The sequence below is a fragment of the Pseudopodoces humilis genome, chromosome 32 (assembly GCF_049639895.1).
Source record: "Pseudopodoces humilis isolate 2021_Gansu_Grassland_sample_001 chromosome 32, ASM4963989v1, whole genome shotgun sequence".
Classification (NCBI taxonomy): domain Eukaryota; kingdom Metazoa; phylum Chordata; class Aves; order Passeriformes; family Paridae; genus Pseudopodoces; species Pseudopodoces humilis.
Window position 1 is genome coordinate 15677 of NC_142231.1, and position 19188 is coordinate 34864.

General features: G+C 53.6%; 2 protein-coding genes across 3 annotated transcripts; one reads left to right on the plus strand and one right to left on the minus strand.

Annotated features, from left to right (window-relative positions):
* Positions 1 to 598: 598 nt before the first annotated feature.
* Positions 599 to 8572, minus strand: PFKM (phosphofructokinase, muscle). The gene is made up of 22 exons (XM_014261796.2): positions 8382 to 8572; positions 7447 to 7520; positions 7277 to 7354; positions 6806 to 6995; positions 6017 to 6182; positions 5896 to 5940; positions 5700 to 5808; positions 5401 to 5496; positions 5210 to 5302; positions 4989 to 5114; positions 4656 to 4720; positions 4514 to 4577; positions 4104 to 4250; positions 3284 to 3354; positions 3118 to 3205; positions 2802 to 2954; positions 2231 to 2395; positions 2073 to 2134; positions 1748 to 1859; positions 1512 to 1611; positions 1040 to 1145; positions 599 to 932 (listed from the first exon to the last, which is right to left on the minus strand). The coding sequence occupies exons 1-22, from the start codon at positions 8470 to 8472 to the stop codon at positions 785 to 787; spliced, it is 2349 nt and encodes a 782-aa protein (XP_014117271.1). The 5' UTR covers positions 8473 to 8572; the 3' UTR covers positions 599 to 784.
* Positions 8573 to 10643: 2071 nt separating this feature from the next.
* On the plus strand, positions 10644 to 19188 carry SENP1 (SUMO specific peptidase 1). 2 transcript variants are annotated; one of them, XM_014261790.2, is made up of 16 exons: positions 10644 to 10920; positions 11582 to 11654; positions 11770 to 11866; positions 12410 to 12545; positions 12804 to 12907; positions 13062 to 13297; positions 13599 to 13653; positions 13811 to 13849; positions 13942 to 14026; positions 14432 to 14584; positions 14763 to 14894; positions 15325 to 15528; positions 16263 to 16342; positions 16756 to 16840; positions 17244 to 17339; positions 17983 to 19188. In XM_014261790.2, the coding sequence occupies exons 1-16, from the start codon at positions 10846 to 10848 to the stop codon at positions 18043 to 18045; spliced, it is 1713 nt and encodes a 570-aa protein (XP_014117265.1). In that variant the 5' UTR covers positions 10644 to 10845; the 3' UTR covers positions 18046 to 19188. The 2 variants fall into 2 exon arrangements, with proteins under 2 accessions (XP_014117265.1, XP_087924879.1); XM_088068753.1 differs by lacking the exon at positions 10644 to 10920 and adding an exon at positions 11255 to 11304.

The window sequence follows — 19188 nt, forward strand, 5'->3', positions numbered from 1 at the left end:
CCTTTTTATGTTTTTTTTTGCCTTGCAAAAGGAAGGATTCAAAGGAACATTCTCCTTTGAGGAAAAACCCAAGGCGGGAAATTGAGGGCTGGGATGCAGAGAAATCTTGTGGGATGTGTTGTCCGGAAATCAAAGATCCGGGTGTTTCTCCAGCACAGAGAGGGAAGTTTTCCCTGTTTATCCATAATTTTTATGCTGCATCAAGAGTGAAACCACCTCAAAAACTAAAATTTTGCAGGGCTTGAATTCTTGTGGGTCAAGGAAATCTCCACAGAGCTCCACGTGGAGCTGAGGACTTCCCTCCCACTTCCTCAAGCGCTTCCTGAGGCTTCCCACCAGGAATTCACCCTTTGGTGGTGGTTTGCGGGTCTTTTGGGGATCTATTCCAGGATTCAATGGCAGAGCAGCTCTCCAGGGTGAAGCCAAGCAGCTAAAACTGTCATGGTAATTTTCTGGGCAGAACTTGGGGATGAAAGTTCAAATTCCACCTCTTTTATTCTTCTCTGTTATGCTGGGCAGTGAAATACTGAGGATTGGGGGGGATTTGGGGTCAGTGGGATCCAGGTTTAGCTTTCCATGGATTCACAGAAATCTGGAGCACTTGGACAAACACTGAATTTATTGAAACATCTCAATTTTGTGACTTAATCCGAAAAGCCTCAATTCATCATGCCATCGCTTGGGGACCACTTCTCAAAATCCCATAAAATCCCCAAAAAGCCAAAGGCTCTGGGAAAAGGGGATTTCTGGGGTTCCCCAGGGCTGGTGGTGGCAGCTGTCCCTGTCACAGAGGGGCCTCGGGGACCAGGACCTTGCGGGTCAGGTGCTCCAGGTGTGCCGTCTCTGATGTGTCCAGCTCAGTGTTGTACTTGGCCAGGATTTTGAGGATGGGCCGCAGCCTCAACCACCACTGCTCCTTGGGGATGCGGTGCCTGAGGGGACAGGACAGGGGCAGGCTAGGGACATCCCTGGGGAGGGATCCCAGGCTTTGTCCCACCTTCCCAGGGCGGGGAAGGGAGGGACGGGGAGGGACACGCACTCAAAATCCGTCTGCTGGCGCAGCTCGGTGATGGGCTGGAACACCAGGCTACGCTTGCGCATCCCCAGCAGGCACGCCGAGTCAGCCGTGTTGGCAAAGATCCGGCCTGGGAGGGACACGGGTATGTTTGGGAACATCCTGGAGGTGAGTTGGGAATACTTGGGATCGTCCAGGGATATGGGAGGGAAGGCTGGGAATGTTTGGGAATCTTCTGGAACGGGGGAGCATCTGGGAGAAGTTGGGAATGTTAGAGATCCTCCTGGAGCAGGGGTTGGGAATGTTTGGCATGCTCCATGGGAGGGTAGGTGTGGAACGTCTGGGACCTTCCAGGAGCATGGGAGGGGAGGTTGAGAACGTTTGGGATCATCCAGGGTTGGGGAACACCCCCTAGATTAAAATCTGCGGGAGGGCCTTTTGGGAACGTAAGGTCACTCTGGGGTCCCTTTGGGATCCCTGCTCCAGCAGCACCCACCATGCCGGCAGCACTCCTTGATCTTCCCAGTGATCCAGGCCACGGCCTTGGCGCCCATCTTGGTGCCAAAATTCCGGTCAAATGGAGTGGGGCTGCCTCCCTGCACCAGGAGAATCAGAGGATGAGCTGGGGAAATCCCCCAAACCCTGATCCCATTCCTTGGAAAATCTCCCAAACCCCAGTCCTATTCCTGTGGGAATTCTCAAACCCTCACCCCCTTCCCAGGGAATTCCCACCTGCTGCATGTGCCCCAGGACATTTTTCCGGCAGTCAAAGACCCCTTTGCCCTCCTCGGAGTAGAGGTTGTAGATGAAATCTGTGGTGTAATTCTCATTGCAGCGCTCGTTCCTACAGCAGGGACAGGATCAGGCCCAAATCCCACAATTCATCCCAAATAATTGCACTGATCCCAAACACCAGCACCACAGTGAGACCCCAAATCTTTCATCCCTAACCCAACACCACAGTGAGACCCCAAATCCCAAGATCCCAAACCCAATCCATCCCCATGGGAGTTACACGACGTCCCCCCCAAGTCGCCCTGCCAAAGCCAGGGCCCACCTGAGCACAAGTCCCCTCTTCACCGTGGTCTTCATCTTCTCCGTCAGGTGGTCCACGTTGGCCTGCGGGGTCAGGAGGGGGATCAGGAATGGGGGCGAGAATGGAAACCCACTCATTTCACACCAACCTGGTGACATTGGAGACAAGGCTGTCCCCACCTGCAGGTCACGGCTGCTGAAGGGCTCCTCAAAGATGTAGGCAGCGTCGGCGCCGGCCGCCAGCCCGGCCATGGTGGCCAGGTAGCCACAGAAGCCGCCCATGGTCTCGATGATGAACACACGGCGCTTGGTACCCGCGGCTGACTGCTTAATCAGGTCACATGTCTGCAGTGGGGACAGAATTTGGGGTCAGGAAAAGGGATTTAGGTCCAGGGGATTTGGGCTGCCCACTGCAGACTGCTTGATCAGGTCACATATCTGCAATAGGGCCGGGTTTGAAGACAGGGGATTGGGATGCCTACCACAGACTTCTTGATCAGGTAACATATCTGAAATGGGCAATTTGGGGTCAAGAAAAAGGGTTTAAGGTCAGGGGTGTTAGGGGATTTCCCCTGGGGTCTCAGCGTGGTGATGGTGGTGGGAGAAGTAAGTGCTTTGGGATCAGGTAAATTTGGGGACTTCCACTGGGGTTTCACTATGGTGATAGTGTTTGGGATATGGGATTTGGTGTCTGACCGTGGTGATGGTATTTGGGATGAGGGGGATTTAGGGGGAATATTTGGGGTCTCACAGTGGTGATGGTGTTGAGGGCGGTGTCGGCGCCAATGCTGAAGTCAGAGCCGGGGACGTTGTTGGAGACGGTGGCGGGGACAATGCACATGGGGATGCAGAGCTCCTCGAAGCGTGCGCGGCCCTCCACCAGCTCCATGCCACCCATGAATGCCTGGGGGACAATGGGGACATCAAGGGACAATACAGAGAGGAGAGGGACAGTGAGGACGCTGACCCCACCCTAACCATGCCCCCCTGACCACACCCCAGCCATGGTCTGACTGAGCTGCACTGACCACACCCTGCTGACCACACTCTGCCTACATCCCACTGACCTCAAAGCCACCAATGATTACGAGTGCATGGATCCCAAACTTGCTGATGTTGGCGCTGATCTCCTCAAAATATTTCTTGGGCAGAGTCCTGGGAAGGGGAAACCCCCCTGGATGAGTCTGACCAGGGTGGGGACTCCAAATGACGCCACACAGGGTGGGGAGTCACCTCTTGGTGCCCAGTTTGGATCCCCCCAGCCCCGTCCAGCTGCCCACAGCATTCCAGCCAATCTCATCCACCTGGGGGGTGAAACAGGGTTAATGAAGTGTGAGAAGGATCTGGGGTCACACGACATACCCTCAGCCCAATCAGGCCCTATCCCCTCAACTCATCATAACGTCCCCTGGCTCGGGGACAGCGGCGGATCAGACCCACAGAGGGGCAGGGGTTTGGACAGGGGTTAAACACCTCCATGCCAAGGAATTCCCATCCCTGCAGGGCCACAACTGCCCCTTCCCAGGCCCTTTTCTTGCAGCCTTTTCCCACAGGGATCTCCCCATTCCAAAATCCAACCCCTCAAATCCATCCTGCATTTCCAAAACTCTTTTCCCACCCTATTTTCACACTAGAGATCTCTCCATTCCAAAACCCTACCCTTCAAATCCATCTCCAATCCCTCAAACCCATCCTGCACTTCTCACCCCCTTTCCCCCCCTCCCCCCCCCTCCCCCTTTTCCCTACACCAGCTCAAAATCCAGCCCTTCAAATCCATCATGCCCTGGCCACCCCTTTATCCCACAGGCATCTCCCCATCCCAACTCCCTTCCCCCATAGGATCCTCACCATCCCAAATGCCAGCCCTTTGAATCCATCCCAAACCCCATTCCCTTTAGGAATCTCCCCATCCCAGACCCTTTCCCCACTCTTTTCCCACCCCAATTCCCCTCTGGACCCTCACCAAGCTGAAGGCCACAGTCCCTCTAATCCATCCCAACCCCATTCCCAGTAGGATCTCCCCATGCTAACCCCATTCCCTGTAGGGTCTCACCATCCCAAAGGCCAGCCCCTCGAAGCCGTCGTGCACGGCGAGCATGCGGTGGCCGTGGATGAGGCCAATCCTCACTGTTGCCCGCACAGCCGCATTCATCCCCGCAGCTGGAGCGCCCACGTTCATCACGGCCACTGTGTACCCACTCTGGGGACAGGGTCAGGGACACGGGGACAGGGGTCAGTGGGCCTTGGGGACAGCAGTGGATTGGGGTTCCCTGGGGCGGCCCTGGGGACAGTGGTGGGATTGAGGTGTCCTGGGGAGGGACTGGGGTGGGTTTGGGGTGTCCTGGGTGAGATTGGGATTGGATTGGGGTGGTTTCCATCCCTGGGGTGTCCTGGGATGGAATTGGGGTGTCCTGGGGTGGGATTTGGATGTTCCGGGTCAGGCCCCTCCCCAGTGTCCCCTACCTTGGTGGCAGGTGGGCGGATGTGAGCCAGCAACTTGTAGACATTCCAGTTGTTCTGGAAGCTCCTAAAAATTGGGGAAATTGGGGGTTTGGGACATTTTGATGCTGGGGTCCAGGGACAGGGAAAGGGAGGTGCCACCTACCGGCCCCGCAGCTTCACCGCGTCCTCGAAGCGTCCCTCATTCATGGCCGTGGTGACATCCTTGGTCTGGGGGCACAGAGGGGGATTGGGGTGGGATCTGTCCCTGGGGTGGGATTGGGGTGTCCTGGGGTGGGATCAGGGTGTCCTGGGTGGGACTGGAGTGTTTTGGGAGTGATTTGGGTGGGATTAGGGTGGAATGAGACATCTTTGGGAGGGATTGGGGTGTCCTGGCATGGGATCCATCCCTGGGGTGGGACTGGGGACATCTCAGGTGTGAGAACCATCCCTGGGCTGGGTCTGGGGCCACTCTCAGTGTCCCCTCATCCCCACTCACCACCTGGACGCACTCCATGAGGGGCAAACGCACGGCCTGGTTGCCAGACAGACTGACCACGCAGGCTGGTGTGTCTGGCGTCCCCTCCAACAACGCCATCACAGCCTCCACACCCATCCTGCTGGCCTGAGGGGACACGGTGGGTGTCACCTCCCAAGGGGGGCTGTCAGTCACCTCCAGGTCCCCTTGTTTGGGGCTGGGGTGAGGAAGGAGGTGCCCACCAGGATGCGGTCGAAGGCTGAGGGGGTCCCTCCACGCTGGACGTGGCCCAGGATGGTCACCCTGGTGTCATACCCCAGACGTTTCACCACCAGCTGTGGGGACACAGGAGAGTTTCGGGACTGGCCCCAAAAAGGGGCGGGGGGGGGGGGGAGAACGGATTGTTTCCCCATGTTCCCCCATCCCCACTCACATTCTTGATGTCGTCCGAGGTGATGGGCTTGCCGTGCTTGTCGATGGCACCCTCGGCCACAATGATGATGTTGAGCCTGGAGCCACCGTCACGGGTCTGGGGGAACACAGGGGTAACAACAGGGATAGGGACAGGGGGAGATCCTCTCTCCATCTTTCTCCCATCCATCCATCCATCCATCCATCCATCCATCCATCCATCCATCCATCCATCCGTCCATCCATCCATCCATCCATCCCTGTGTCCATCTCTCCCTCCCTCCCTGTGTGTCCACCCCTGTGTCCATCCCTCCCTCCCACCTCAGCCAGCCTCCTGCACAGGTGCTCCTCCCAGTCGTCGTTGGGGGGTGACTCGGGGATGAAAACCCAATCGGCGCCGCAGGCCAGGGCTGTGATCAGTGCCAGGTACCTGAAACAGGGCCAAAAACAGCTTTTGAGCCACTTCCCCCAATTTTTGGGGTGACAAAAACCCCTCCCAAATGCCTTCAGGACATACCCACAGTGCCGCCCCATCACCTCCAGCACGAAAGTCCTCTGGTGGCTGCAGGGACAAGAAAGTGTCATTCACCCAAAACAGGGACACTGGGGCTTGGGGACAAAAAGGGTGTTCCTGTCACCTCTGCGCCGTGGTGGTGATGGCGTCCACGATCTCTATGATGCGGTGCAGTGCTGAGTCGGTGCCGATGGTCATGTCAGTGCCACAGAAGTCATTGTCGATAGAGCCCACCATGCCCACGATGTTCAGGTAGCTCGAGCGCTGCGCCTCCTCTGCCGTGATGCCACCTGGGGAAAGGGTGGGCAGGAGGGGGATGTCACCCCCAGATGGTCACTCAGGGGGTAGAGGTGTCACACAGATTGTTAGGGAGGAAAACTCTCAACTTTGGGTGACAAAACCCCATATTTTTGTGTAGGACACCTTGATTTTGCAACTAAAACTCCTTTGGAATCAAACCTTTCCATACCTGGTCCCTTTTCCTGATGTGGGACCTCCCCAGAATGTCCCCTCAGAGGGAAGCGGTGCCACAAATCTCCGTTTTGGGGGAAAACTCTTGAAGTTTTGAGTGCCACATCCTGATTTTTTGAACCACACCCTCTTTTCCCTCTGTGCCCCCCCGCCTTAAGACATCTTCAATAGTGCTCCAAACCTCCATAATTAGGGGGGAAAAAACAATTTTTTAGTTTGATTTGGAACCAAACCTTTCCACACCCCCTGGTCCCTCTGTGTTCCCCCTCCAAAGTGTCCCCGAGGGGAGCAAAGGTGCCCTAAACTTCCATAATTAGGGGAAAAAACCACATTTTTGTGTGGCAAAACCCGAATTTTCGTTGGGTTTTAAACCCAAACATTTCTCTTTTGACCCCAACCCTTTCTCTGCCCCTCTCCCTTACCCCGGGATGGCCCCCCGTACCTGTTTTGAGCAGCTCTGCCAGCAGCCCGCCCCACTCGGCGCGGAAGGTGTCGGCGCCGGTGAGGCTGCCGTCGCCGCCGATCACGCACAGGTTGGTGATGCCACGCTTGGCCAAATTCCGCGCGGCGCGGAGTCGTCCCTCGCGCGTGCGGAAATCCTGGCAGCGCGCGCTGCCGATCACCGTGCCGCCCTGGGGACGGCGGGGGTGGGTGGCCTTGGGGCTGTCTGTCTGCTCATCCCTCTGTCCGTCCACCCATCCCACCCCTGTGTCATCCCCGTGTCCGTCCCCCTGTCCATTCCTGTGTTCGCCCCTCCCTCCCCCCGTCCCAGCTCTGGTTTTGGTTCATTTTCTGCGGAGCCTGGGCTCAGACTGGGACCAGTGAGGAGCACACCCAGTGCCCCCCCTGCCCGGGCGGGGATCCCCCAGTGTCCCCCTGTCCCCCCCCCCCCGTCCTTGTCTGTGTCCCTCACCAGCTGCAGCATGCTGGACACGCTGTCCCACGTGGCCTCCTTGATGTGCTCGCCGCCGTCCACCAGGCCCTGGTAGCCCTGGGGGGACAGAGTGGACAGTAGTTAAATGACACCTTTTCCCAGATTTAGGGACGAGGACGTGGGATTTTGGGATTGAGGCTGGCACTGACCTCACACACGAAGAACACCCTGGCCCCGGTGTAGATCCCCACGCGCACCACGGCGCGCACGGCCGCGTTCATGCCTGTGGGACACCGCGGTCACTGTCACCCCCACCAAACAGATTCGGGGACATCCCCAAAGCTGTCACCTCCCCCCCATTCAGCCCTGCAGCTGCCACCCCCAGGGGACACCCCCAAAACCACCCTCAAAGCTGTCATCCCCATCTCCCCCCCAGCTGCCACCCCCCTGAGAACACCCCAAATCCATCCTCCCCACCCCCTCGCGTCTCCCCCCTCGCAGCTGCCACCCCCTGGGTTATTTTTGCCCCGGTGACCTTTGGTGGCAGCGCCTGACGCAGGTGACAAACTCGGCGGGGGAGGGGACACTCCGGGGGGGGCCCCTGGCTTGGCACCCCCCCCATGTCCGTCCACCCCCCATCTTTTGGACCCCCAGAAAAATCCCAAATTTAGGGATGAATTCTTAGAATTTTGGGCAATCCCGAGTGTTTTGGTTCGGTGCCAAAGTGCCACCGGTGTCCCCTTGGAGTCCCCTCCCCGAATTTTGTCACCGCTGTTCCCCACTGTTATCGCGAAACTCCCCCGGAGCTCTGCTCGACCCCAAAATTCCCCCCAAGGTCATTCCCAAAACCTCAATCCAGGGAAAACCCCAATGATTGTGGGCTCAAAATCCCGATTTATACCCCAAAAGGAACGGGTTTAGGGACTTGGGGGGAATTCTGGGAATATTTGGGGCAGGGGTTTTGGTTCCCAGGGATTTTGGGATCCAGGGGGATTTGGAAAGTTTTGGCGGGAGGGGAGGGGGAAGAAATTCTGGGGGATTTGTGGGGATTTATAGGGATCTGGGGCAGGGTTTTGGATCCCGGGGATTTTGGGGTTACGGGGATTTGGGATCCTGGAGATTTGGGGGGTTGGGGTCCCCTTACCCTGCGCGTCCCCCCCGGAGGTGAGGACGGCGATGGCTTTGCCGACCCCCAGTGTCTCGGTGTGCCGGGATCCCTCAGGGCTCGGGGGCATTTTCCTGCCTGGAAAAAATCGGGAAATTCGGGCGAATCCCAAGGCGGGAAGGACGGCTCTGTCCCTCCGGGTGGCGCTGCCAGCGCAGAGTGACACCGCTGGGGGAGGAACACGGGGACAGGGACACCGGGACAGCCCTGCTGCCACCGCCAGGACACTCCCGCCCCGGGGGGGGTGCTCTGGGGGACTCCTTACTGGGGCCAGTTTGTCTTCGTTACTGGTCCCATTCTCTATTCCCTGTTGACGCCAGTCTGTCCTTACTGGTCCCAGTCTATCTTTACTGGTACCAGTTTGTCCTCCTTGCTGGTGCCAGTCTGTCTTTACCGGTGCCAATCCTGTGTCCTTACCGGGGCCAGTCTGTCCTCACTTGCCTCAGTCCTGTTCCCAGTGGGAGCTGCTGTGTCCTCCTTACTGGTTCCAGTTTGTCTTTATTGGTCCCAGTCTGCATACCCCGTGGTCACTGGTCTGCTCTCTTTACTGGTGCCAATTTATCCTCCTTACTGGTGCCAGTCTGTTCTTACTGGTTCCAGTCCATATCCCTGTGGGAGCTGCTCTGCACTTCTTACTCGTGCCAGCCTTCTTTCCTGATTGGTCCCAGTCCGTCCTTACTGGTGCCAGTTTGTCCTCCTTACTGGAGGGCTGGTGCCACACGGTCCTTACTGGTTCCAGTCTGCATTCCCTGTTCGTCCCAGTTTCTATTCCCTGTGGTTACTGGTCTGCCCTCCTTATTGGTCCCAGTCCATCCTTACCAGTCCCAGTCTGTGTTCCCTGTGGACTTGTTCTGCACTCCCCACTGGTTACAGACTGCTTTCCTTACTGGTCCCAGTTCCCATTCCCTGCCGCTGCCTCTCCCGGGTCCGGTTTTCCTGCCGGTCCCAGTCCCTGTTCCCTGCTGATTCCAGTACCTCTCCCTGACCAGTTCCAGTTCACTGCCGGTCCCAGTCCGGGGCCGTTACTAGTCCCCGTCGCTGTTCCCAATGGGATCTGCTCTGTTTTCCTTACTGGTCCCAGTCCCCGTTCCCTGCCGCTGCCTCTCCCGGCTCCAGTTCAGAGCCGGCCCCGGTCCGCGGGCGTTACTGGTCCCCATCCGGGGCCGTTACTGGTGCCAGTCCCCACTGCCCACTGGGAGCACTGACCTGCGGAGCGCCGCCGGCTCGGGGCGGGGGGGAGGAAAGACAGGAGGAGGAGGAGCGCGGCCAAGGAGAGGGCGGCCGGGGCCAGGAACCGACCCAGCCCCGGGGACAGCACCGGAGACACCGGGAGCGCCGTCATGGCCCGGGGACTGTTCCGGGGACAGCTCGAACAGCGCCACCATGGCCCGGGGACACGGGCTGGGCCCTGGGAGTGGCGGCGGGGAGCGGTGTAACGGGATCGGGGTAACGGGATCGGCCGTGATGGGATCGGCTGTAACAGGAGCGGCTGTAATGGGATCAGAGTAATGGGATCGGCTGCAGGGACCGGCTATTATGGGATTGACTGTAATGGCATTAGCTATTATGGGATCGGCTGTAATGGGATTGGCTGTAGAGTCCAACTATCGTGGGATTGACTCCAACGGGATCGGTTCTAATGGGATCCTTTATTATGGAATTGGCTGTAACAGTTTCGGATGTAGGGACCAGCTGTAACAGGACTGACCACAGGAAGAAACTGGAATGGATCAGCTGGAATGGGATCGGTTGCAGGGACCAGCTGGAATGGGGTACACACATAGAGAGTGACCCCCTGTACGATGACATCCCCACAGGGTGATGCCTTATGGGGATCCATATTCCACCCACCCCCTCCCCCCAACAGGGTGACACCCCTATAGGGTGACCTGCACACACAGAGTGACTCCCTATACGGTGACATCCCCCGCCCGGGGTGACCATGGTCCTCAAAGAGTGACCATCACCCCCAGGGTAATCCCCTAAAAGGTTACGGACCCCAGAGAATGACATCCCCACAGAGTGGTCCCTATAGAGTCACATCCCCTAGACAATGACAACCCCGCAGGGTGATCCCTATAGGGTCACAGCCCCGTCCAGGGCCACCTCTGCGCTGCCACTTTGGACCTCCAAGCCGCCAGGGACCGGTGCCTTCTCCAAGCAGCGCGCCGCTCGCTCCCCCGATGCCATTTCCGGCGGCGCCTAGCCCCTGGCGCTCACTTCCGCTTCCGCCGCCTCCTCCTCGCTGCCGCCGCCGAGCCCGGGAGAACCGCGCGCGCTCGGGACGCTTCCGGTCCCACTTCCACTTCCGGTTGAGCGACCGGGTGGGCTGAGGGGAGCGAAGCGGCCGTGGCTCCGGGCCCTGCTCCGCTCCCGGAGCAGGCTCCCGGCGGCTCCTCGCACCGGCCCTTGCCCGTGCCCGGTTCTGGCGGCGCTGCCCCCGATGAGGATGGAGGCCCGGGAGGCGGAGCGGGCCCGGCCCGGTTCGGCCTTCAAGGGCTTGGTCGCCGAGAGCAAGGTGCGGAGCGGGGCAGCGGCCGGGGGGCTGCGCGATTCCCGGGCCCCTTTTCTTTCCCACGGGGCCGGAGCCCCCGACTCCTTCCCTCATGGAGTTACGACAGGGTTTGGGCGGGAAGCTGATTTTGGGAATGTTTGGGACAATTGCCCCATCCCAGGGTGCTCCTGCGACACTTCCAGCCGCGGTTTCTGTGGAAAACAACCTGAAGACCCCAAAAGTCGAATCCCAAACCCGTTTTGGCGTTTTTCCGCTTCCTGACGTGGGAATTCCGCCTGGAATTTGCCTGGAATGGGGAGCCCACGTGTGGGATCCACGCCGGAGCTGCCGGCAGAGCTGCGAAATTCAGGATTTTTCCATAAATTCTGTCTATAAAATATGGGAGTTGTGAGTTCTGGGATTTCTGACCTTTAGGAGCTGTGAATTTGGGAGTTGGGAGTTTTAGGAATTGTGAACTTCAGGAGTTTTGCGTTTTGGGAGCTGTGATCATTAGGACATGTGACCTTTAGGAATTGGGAATTTTAGGAATTGGGAATTCCTGCCACCATTCCCAACCAACCCCGGGAACACCTTTCCTTTTTCCCTATAATTTTCCTGGATTCCTCCCTGACATTTTCCCACTTCTAACTAAAATATAGGAGTTTTCCCCACTCTTTTTTCCCAGTTTTTCCCCCCCAAACTCAGCAGCTTCTCCTGCCCTGCCGGGAACTCCTCCTGCTCCCTCAGCTACATCCCAGGTGAGTTTTCCCTCTGGAATTTGGGATTTGGGGCTGTTTTCCCTAAAAACAACCCCAGGAGAAGGGGAAATTGTTGTGGTTTTTTTTGAGGAATTCCTGGTGGTTTTCCCCTCAGAAATTCCTGAAAGGTTCCCAGGAGCCAATGGGCAGTGGAGGAGCTCCAAGCCCCGTGGGAGCCGAGGCTCATTCCTGGAGACACGGAAAAATTCCAGGTGGGTATGGCAGATTCTGGATTTCCAGGTTTTATTTGATAATTTAGTGGGGGGGGGTTTATTTAGGATTTTGGAGTTTTGTGATTTGAGGATTTTGGGGGGATTGTATTTTGGGATTTTTTTGGGATTCTCGGGATTATTTTGGGGATTTTAATTTCATATATTTGGAGATTTTTGGACAGGTTTTATTTGGGATTCTGGTTATTTGGGGGACGATTTTTGAGATTTTTTTGTGGGGTTGGGGATTCTTGGCATTTCATTTTATTTGGGAGTTTTGAACGGGGTGGGATTTTTGGGATTTATTTTGGGGTTTGGGGATTTTATTTTTTTTTTAATTTCTGGGTTTTATTTGGGCTTTGGGAAGGGAGGGTTGGGGATTTTATTTGGGATTTTGAGGATTCTCTGGGGGATTTTTTGGGGGTTTTATTTGGAATTTTGGGCATTTCATCTGTCCTTTTGTGCCATGTTTTGTGATTTTATTTGTGATTTTGAATCTATTTGTGGGATTTACAACAAACCTGAGGTGCTTTTCTCTCCTTCCAGTGGGAATTCCAGCACTTTTGGGGGAAAATCCGCCCTCCATGGAGCCTCTTTCCCTCTCAAGCCAGCCCTGAGCCCCTCCTGGAGTCGCCGCAGCCCCAAGAAGGCCCCGCGGCGCTTCCTGAGCACGGCCGAGGAGGTGATGGGGCTGGGAATGAGAAATCTGAGGAAATCCCAGGGTTTCCTGGGATCAGGGGTTCAGGCAGAGCTGGGGGCACTGCTGGGGTTAAATGTGAAATTCTTGGGGTTTTCCAGCCCTAAATCCCCATTCTTTAGAGTTTTTCTCATTGGCTGCCTTCATGGAATCCCACCAGACCCCTGATTTTGGGGGAAGTCTCTCGGGATTAGTGAATCCCAAGATTTTGACAGGAGTTTTTTCCATGGTCTTTCCCTGCAGACAGTGCGGGAGGAGGAGCGGGAGATTTACCGGCAGCTGCTGCAGATGGTGACCGGGAAGAGATTCTCCAGCTGCAAACCCTCCCCACTGCTGCCCTTCCAGCTGTGAGTTGGGAATATCTCAAAAAAACCTCCCCAAATCCCTCAAAATCACCAAAGACCCTGCCCAAATCCCAGATCTCTCCAAAAACTCTTCCCTAATCCCAAATCTCCGGTCTTTTCCTGGGAATTTCCCTAACTGAGGTTTTTTTTTTTGCAGCTCCCGCTGTCCCCGTTCCAGCCCCTCCCTGCCCCAAGAGGCTCCCAGGGATGATCCCGAGGCGCTGGAAAGTCACAAAATTCCGGGTCCTGTTCAGTGTCCCACGCAGCTGCCCCAGAATTCCCAAAATCCCCCCCTGGGCCCCTCTTCAGGGTTTCCTGGGGGGTTCCAGCCCCGGAATTCCGTGGCCCCACAGCAGCAGGAGGAGGAGCCTGTGGGCGGGGCGCAGAGTGAAGGTAAAGATTCCCAAAAATTCCAGGAAAACAGCCCCAAAAACTGCAAAAAGTCCCCCCAAAATACCAAAATCCCAAATAAAACAAAAAAAATCCCCCAAAATATCCCAAAACCTCCCAAAATCCCAGATGAATCCCAAAAATTCCCCAATTCCCAAACAAAATGAAAACCAAATTCTAAATAACCCCAAATCCTGGGAAAGGGATTTAAATTCCCTGGCCATTCCGGGGTTTTTGTTTGGGATCAGGCAGGATTTGGGGTGGGAATCGAGGGGGACAAAATTGCCATTTTTCCCATTTTTAGGGTCAGATTCTGTCATTTTGCTCAAGGTCAAGGATTCCAGGACTCCAGCTCCAAGGTGAGGGGTGGGAAACGGGAGAATTTTGGGGGGATTTTGAGGGACACAGGGAGGTGACAATGAAGAGGGACAGGGTGAGAATTTGGGAAATGAGGGAATTCTGGGGAAATTCTGGGATTTTTGGTCAGTTCCAACCCTCCTTTCTCCCTCTTTCCAGTCTCCCCTTCTTCCAGGCAGAGCTATGGATCAAAGAGCTGTGAGTTAATATCCCCTGCTGCCTTTTCCTGGGAAAAACTAAAATCCTGATGTTTTAAATAAATTTTTCCATGAAAATTCTGGCTTTTCCAGGACCAGTGTTTATGATTCCCGAGCCAGAGAGAGATGGAGGCAGATTGAAGAGCAGAAAGCTCTGGCCCTGCAGCTCCAGAGCCAGGTGAGAATTATATGGAAAAACACCCTGGACTGGGAAAATTAGGGGTAAAAAGGTGGAAAAAACAGGAAAAATCAACTTTTTTGAGGCCTTTGTGCTTTCCAATCCTGGAATAAACAGCAAGGAAAAGAGGGGATGTTGTTCCAGATTGGAAATTATGGGAAATTTTGGTACTGGGAGGGTGGTGAGGGCATGGAAAAGGGGTCAGAATCCATGGAAATGGGGAAAAAAATGCAGGTGTGGTACTTGGGGACAGGGTTGGTTGGCTCTGGAAGGGTTAATTCTGTGATCCTGGCAGTTTTTCCCAATTGTCTTGGTCCCAAATCCTCCTTTTCCCCAATCCCAAATGTCTCCCTGAGGAGAATCCCTGATCCCAAACCTCTCATTCCCAAATCTCTGCTATCGCAGCGTCTCCAGGAGCGGGAGCGCTCTGTGCAGGACTTGGTGGATCTGCACCTCCGAGTACCCCTGGAGAAGGAGATCCCGGTGTCCGTGGGGCCGGAGGGACCGGAGCGTGCCCGGGCGGGCCAGGGAGACGAGGAATTCCCTGAAATCACCGAGGTGGGGCTGGCGGCCAGGAGAAAGGGAAACGTTAATGGAGTTCCTGAGGGTGGGCACAGGAATGGAGCCCTGCGTCCTCAGCCCATTGAATTTGTGGTTTAAGGGGGAAAGAATAAATTTGGGATTAAATCCTTGGGGATTTGGGGTCAGGAAAAGCAGGAATTCTGCCTCCCCACAGGAAATGGAGAAGGAAATCAAGAGCCTTTTCCGAGGAGGGAACCAGGACGAGGTGCTGAGTGAGGCTTTCCGCCTGACCATCACCAGGAAGGACATCCAGACCCTCAACAACCTCAACTGGCTCAACGACGAGGTGAAAACCCCAAAATTCCCCATTCTCCACCAGTTCCAGCAGCTTGGAAGGGAAAAGTGGATGGGTTTGGTGTGGGCTGGGATTCCCACCCTGGAGTAGTAAATCCATGGGGAAAGCTCTATAAAATAAAAATAGTTTATGTGGGGAATTAATGATGGTGGGAAGATGGGGGTTGATGTGAACAGGGAAAACAACAAATAAATACAGACTTAAATAAAGGCAGATTCCTAAAAATCCTTGGATTTTTCTGGAATGTTTTAATAATATGGAGCTACTGCAAACCTCCCTGGGTTTTTTGAAGGTTTTAATGCAATTTCTGCTTTTTGGGGGCTTGTTCCCAAACTTTACACAGGGCCGCAAATCTAATAAAATAAATAAAAATGTATAAAAAAAATCAAAAATCCTGTCTATTTTCCCTTTCTTTTGCCAGATCATCAATTTCTACATGAATTTGCTGATGGAGAGGAGCAAGGAGAAGGATTTGCCCGCTGTCCATGCCTTTAACACCTTTTTCTTCACCAAATTAAAGACTGCAGGGTACCAGGCTGTGAAAAGATGGACAAAAAAAGTGGATATTTTCTCTGTGGATCTGCTCCTGGTGCCCATCCACCTGGGAGTGCACTGGTGCCTGGCTGTGAGTGCCTGCACTATCCCGAAAAATCCTTGCTTTGGGATTTAGGGACTGAATGTTGTTGGTTTTGGGTGATGCTGAGGGGAAAAATTGGTGTTTATGGCTCAAATCTGAGTTTAAAGGGAAATACAAGGCTAGGAACAGCTTTTTGTGGCGTTTTTGGTCCTTAAATTCAGCCTGGAGATCATTTAATGGAATTTATTCCCTTGGGAAGATCTGATTTCCCCGTTCCCACCAGGTCCCAGTGCCACAGGATCTTGTTAGAGAGATTTAGGCCACAGATATTTCACTTTCCCCCCTCCTTTGTCCCATCCCCTCCCTTGGCTCCTGCAGGAATTTTCAGGTCCTTTAGCAAAAGCATCCTCAATTTATTAATTCCTGCTTAAATTGTTAATTAATTCCATAGAAAATAGGTAATTTCCAGCACAAACGATGTGGGAATGGGGAGGGCAAACATCGAAAACCACCCAGACTGGGGCTTGGAAAGGAGGGGCAAAATCATTGTAAACCTGTGGGAGGAATATCAGGAATAACAACAATAGTAAATAATAGTAAGTCATAATAAATAATAATATTAGAGGCTGATTGAGACTTTCAGTGATTAAAAACACAGCAGGAAACAGGGATTTTTGGGGAAAATCCTTCCCTGGTGTGAAATAATCTGAATTTTTTTTTGCTGGCAAGGAGAATTCATGATTTATTTTTTTTCCCATTTTAAAGAATCTTTCTCTGTACAGGTTGTGGATTTCAGGAAAAAAACCATCACCTACTATGATTCCATGGGGGGGATCAACAGTGAGGCCTGCAGGATCCTACTGTGAGTAAAATCCCTTCCCTGGGAAAATCCCATTCCTGCTTCCCTGATCTTTGGAGCAGCGACTGCCCATTTGTGGGCCCTCTTGTAGTCATTTTTAGGTCCCTTTTTGGTCATTTTTTTGGGCTCCTTTAGGGTCATTTTTGCTTCCTTTTTCAGGCTCATTCTCCCCTTCCAGGACTTGGAAAATTCCTGCTCTTCCCTGGAATTCTCTTCCACAAATCCCAGGAATTCTTTCATTTTTTATTTTTTTTTTTCTCATGAGATTTGGCCTCTCCTGATCCAATTTTACATTTTGGGGGGGATTAGTTTATAAATCCCACCCCTGAATACCTTTGGGAATGGCCAAACAGAGAAAGACCTCAGAATTCCCATTTTTCCATGAATTCCAGCTTTTCTCGCTCCTTTTCCCACAGGCAGTACCTGAAACAGGAAAGTTTGGATAAGAAAAGGAAGGAGTTCGACACCAATGGATGGGCCCTGCTGAGCAAGAAGAGCCAGGTTTGGACACCCCAGAACTTCAAAAAAATTTGGGGTTTCCTTGGATTCCCGGCCCTTTTTTGGGCCCCTTTCCCCTCAGGGCTTCGTGGGAAGAAAAGGAGGGAACAAATCCCAGCTCTTGATAGAGGAAATCTTCCACAAGGATGAGATCAAGGGGAAGGGTTTAGGTGGGATCTGGGGAAGGTGAAAATGCAAGAAATACTGGAATTCTGGGACCTGTGCAGCCCAAAAAATTCTGGAATTCTGGAATAAACCTTTCTGGGTTTACCCAGCAGCAGGTTCCACTGGAATTTCCCCCAGATTTCACTGGGATGTCAGGCATTTTGAGGATTTTCCTGGCCTGGGCGTTTGGGGGATGGGGGAATGTGGGAATTTGGGAATGTTGATTCCTGTTTTTCCACAGGAGATCCCGCAGCAGATGAACGGCAGCGACTGCGGGATGTTTGCCTGCAGATACGCCGAGTGCATCTCCAAGGACAAACCAATCAACTTCACCCAGGTACCTGCGCTCCAGGGGCTGCAATTCCCACATTCCCAGATTCTGTGGCTTGCAAACCCCCAGGGCCAGGAGAATCTCAAAAATCCCCAAAATTCCAGTGAAGTTTGGGGGAAATTACAGCATTGCTCACCCAATCCCAAGGAAATCCCATCTTATTTGCCATTTCCAGCCCCTCACAGGGAATTGTCCCCAAATCCCTGTCACGAGTCCGTGGGAAAATCCCCCAGTGCCAGGGAGAATCCCAAAATTCCCCCCAAAATCTGGCACAAATCCCCCATTCCTCCCCAAAATCCCAAGAAACTCCTGGGTTATTCCCCATTCCCAACCTCCAGGATTATCCCACTTCCTTCCTCCAGCATTCCCAGATCCCAACATTCTCAAATCCCCTCAGGTCCCAGACCCCCAGGGCCAGGAAAACTCAAAATTCCCCAAAATCTCAGCAAAATCTGAGATAAATTTCAGACATTTCTTGCCTGAGTCCCAAGAAATTCCCACTTTTTCCCTCATTCCCACAACCCCAAAGCCCCAAATTTCCTCCTTTCCCCCAATTTTCCATGGGGAAAAAAGCACGAATCCACCCCTGGACGAGCAAACCCTGACCAAAATTCCCATTTCCCCCCCCCCCTCCCCAAAATTTACAAAGCAACACATGCCCTACTTCCGAAAGAGGATGGCCTGGGAAATCCTGCACAGGAAGCTCCTCTGATGCCGGAAAAGCCCCGAAATTCCATGGACTTGGATCAGAAGAATCCCAGGATTCTCCTCGGGATGCAGCCAGGGAACTCCGGGTCCTGCTCTTCCCAAACCACCCCCCTCCAGATTTGGGGGGGAATAGAAAAGTTTGGAAGCACAGCTGGGATTTTTTGGAGTTTTTTTCCCTCTTTCTTGAGGTTCCAGAATGGATTGTCCCACTTTTCCGTCTGCTGGGATGAGGAAATTTGGGAATTTTGGGGTTTTTGGAGCTGGATTTTTGGGAAAAGGGAGTTGCCTCCATGCATTTGGGTTGAAAAAATTCAGATTTGGGGAAAACGGGAAGGGTTTGGTTCTGGAGGGATTTTTTGGGGATCAGTCCCATTTTTTCCACCTCATTGCCAAAGTTTGGGGATTCTATCCATGGGAAAACCTGGATTGGGAAAATTCCTGCTTAAATCCCCTTTTTTCCCAATTTTTCTTCCCAAATTCCCACTTTTTCGCACCGTTTTTTCCGGGATTAAGCATTGGAATGCCAGAGTTCCTCTGGATTCATACCCAAACTTTGCTTTTCTGAGGGATAAACCCCAAAACCTGAGCAAAATCTGGGATTTTTGGAGAATTTTTGGGAATTTTCTCCTCCCTTTCAAGCTGATTAATCCCGGCAGCTTTTGTTGCTTTTTCCAGCTGTTTTCCCCACTTTCTCCAGGAAAAAAAATCCCTCCCAAATCCCAGGAACTGCAGAACCGTGGGAAAAGCCCCAAAATCCTGTAATCCCTTCAATCTTTCCCAAAAAAACCCAGGATTTGTTTGGGGACCTTTTCCCACCCTGGATTAATTTATTCCCATTTTTTTTTTGAGTTTCCCAAGCCTCTGGATTTGCTTTTCCTGGTGGAAAAGAAGATTTTTAAGAAGTGGGAAAACATCCCAAATTTTTGTATTTTCCCTCTCCTACAGGAGCTGGGAATTTTTTCTATTTTTCCCGAGTTGGGAGCTGAAGTTTTGTACCGAATCCCTGAATTTTTGGAGCCCTTTTTCCCGGTCTTTCCCAGCCCTTTTGTCCCTTTGGATCCCAAATTCCCTCCCCTCTTTTATACCAGGTTCGTTTCCTACTTTTTTTATCTTTTATTGGAATTAAAGATCTGAAAAAAACCCTGGA

What these genes read in the sequence shown, in the direction of transcription:
- PFKM (XM_014261796.2), bottom strand. Translation starts at nt 8,472, where the DNA reads ATGCCCCCGAGCCCTGAGGGATCCCGGCACACCGAGACACTGGGGGTC. An exon ending in CTCCGGGGGGGACGCGCAGG is followed by an intron (nt 7,521 to 8,381) that starts GTAAGGGGACCC and finishes GGTGTCCCACAG; the next exon opens with GCATGAACGCGGCCGTGCGC. An exon ending in GGGTGTTCTTCGTGTGTGAG is followed by an intron (nt 7,355 to 7,446) that starts GTCAGTGCCAGC and finishes CTGTCCCCCCAG; the next exon opens with GGCTACCAGGGCCTGGTGGA.
- SENP1 (XM_014261790.2), top strand. Translation starts at nt 10,846, where the DNA reads ATGAGGATGGAGGCCCGGGAGGCGGAGCGGGCCCGGCCCGGTTCGGCC. An exon ending in TCCTGAGCACGGCCGAGGAG is followed by an intron (nt 12,546 to 12,803) that starts GTGATGGGGCTG and finishes CTTTCCCTGCAG; the next exon opens with ACAGTGCGGGAGGAGGAGCG. An exon ending in CCACTGCTGCCCTTCCAGCT is followed by an intron (nt 12,908 to 13,061) that starts GTGAGTTGGGAA and finishes TTTTTTTTGCAG; the next exon opens with CTCCCGCTGTCCCCGTTCCA.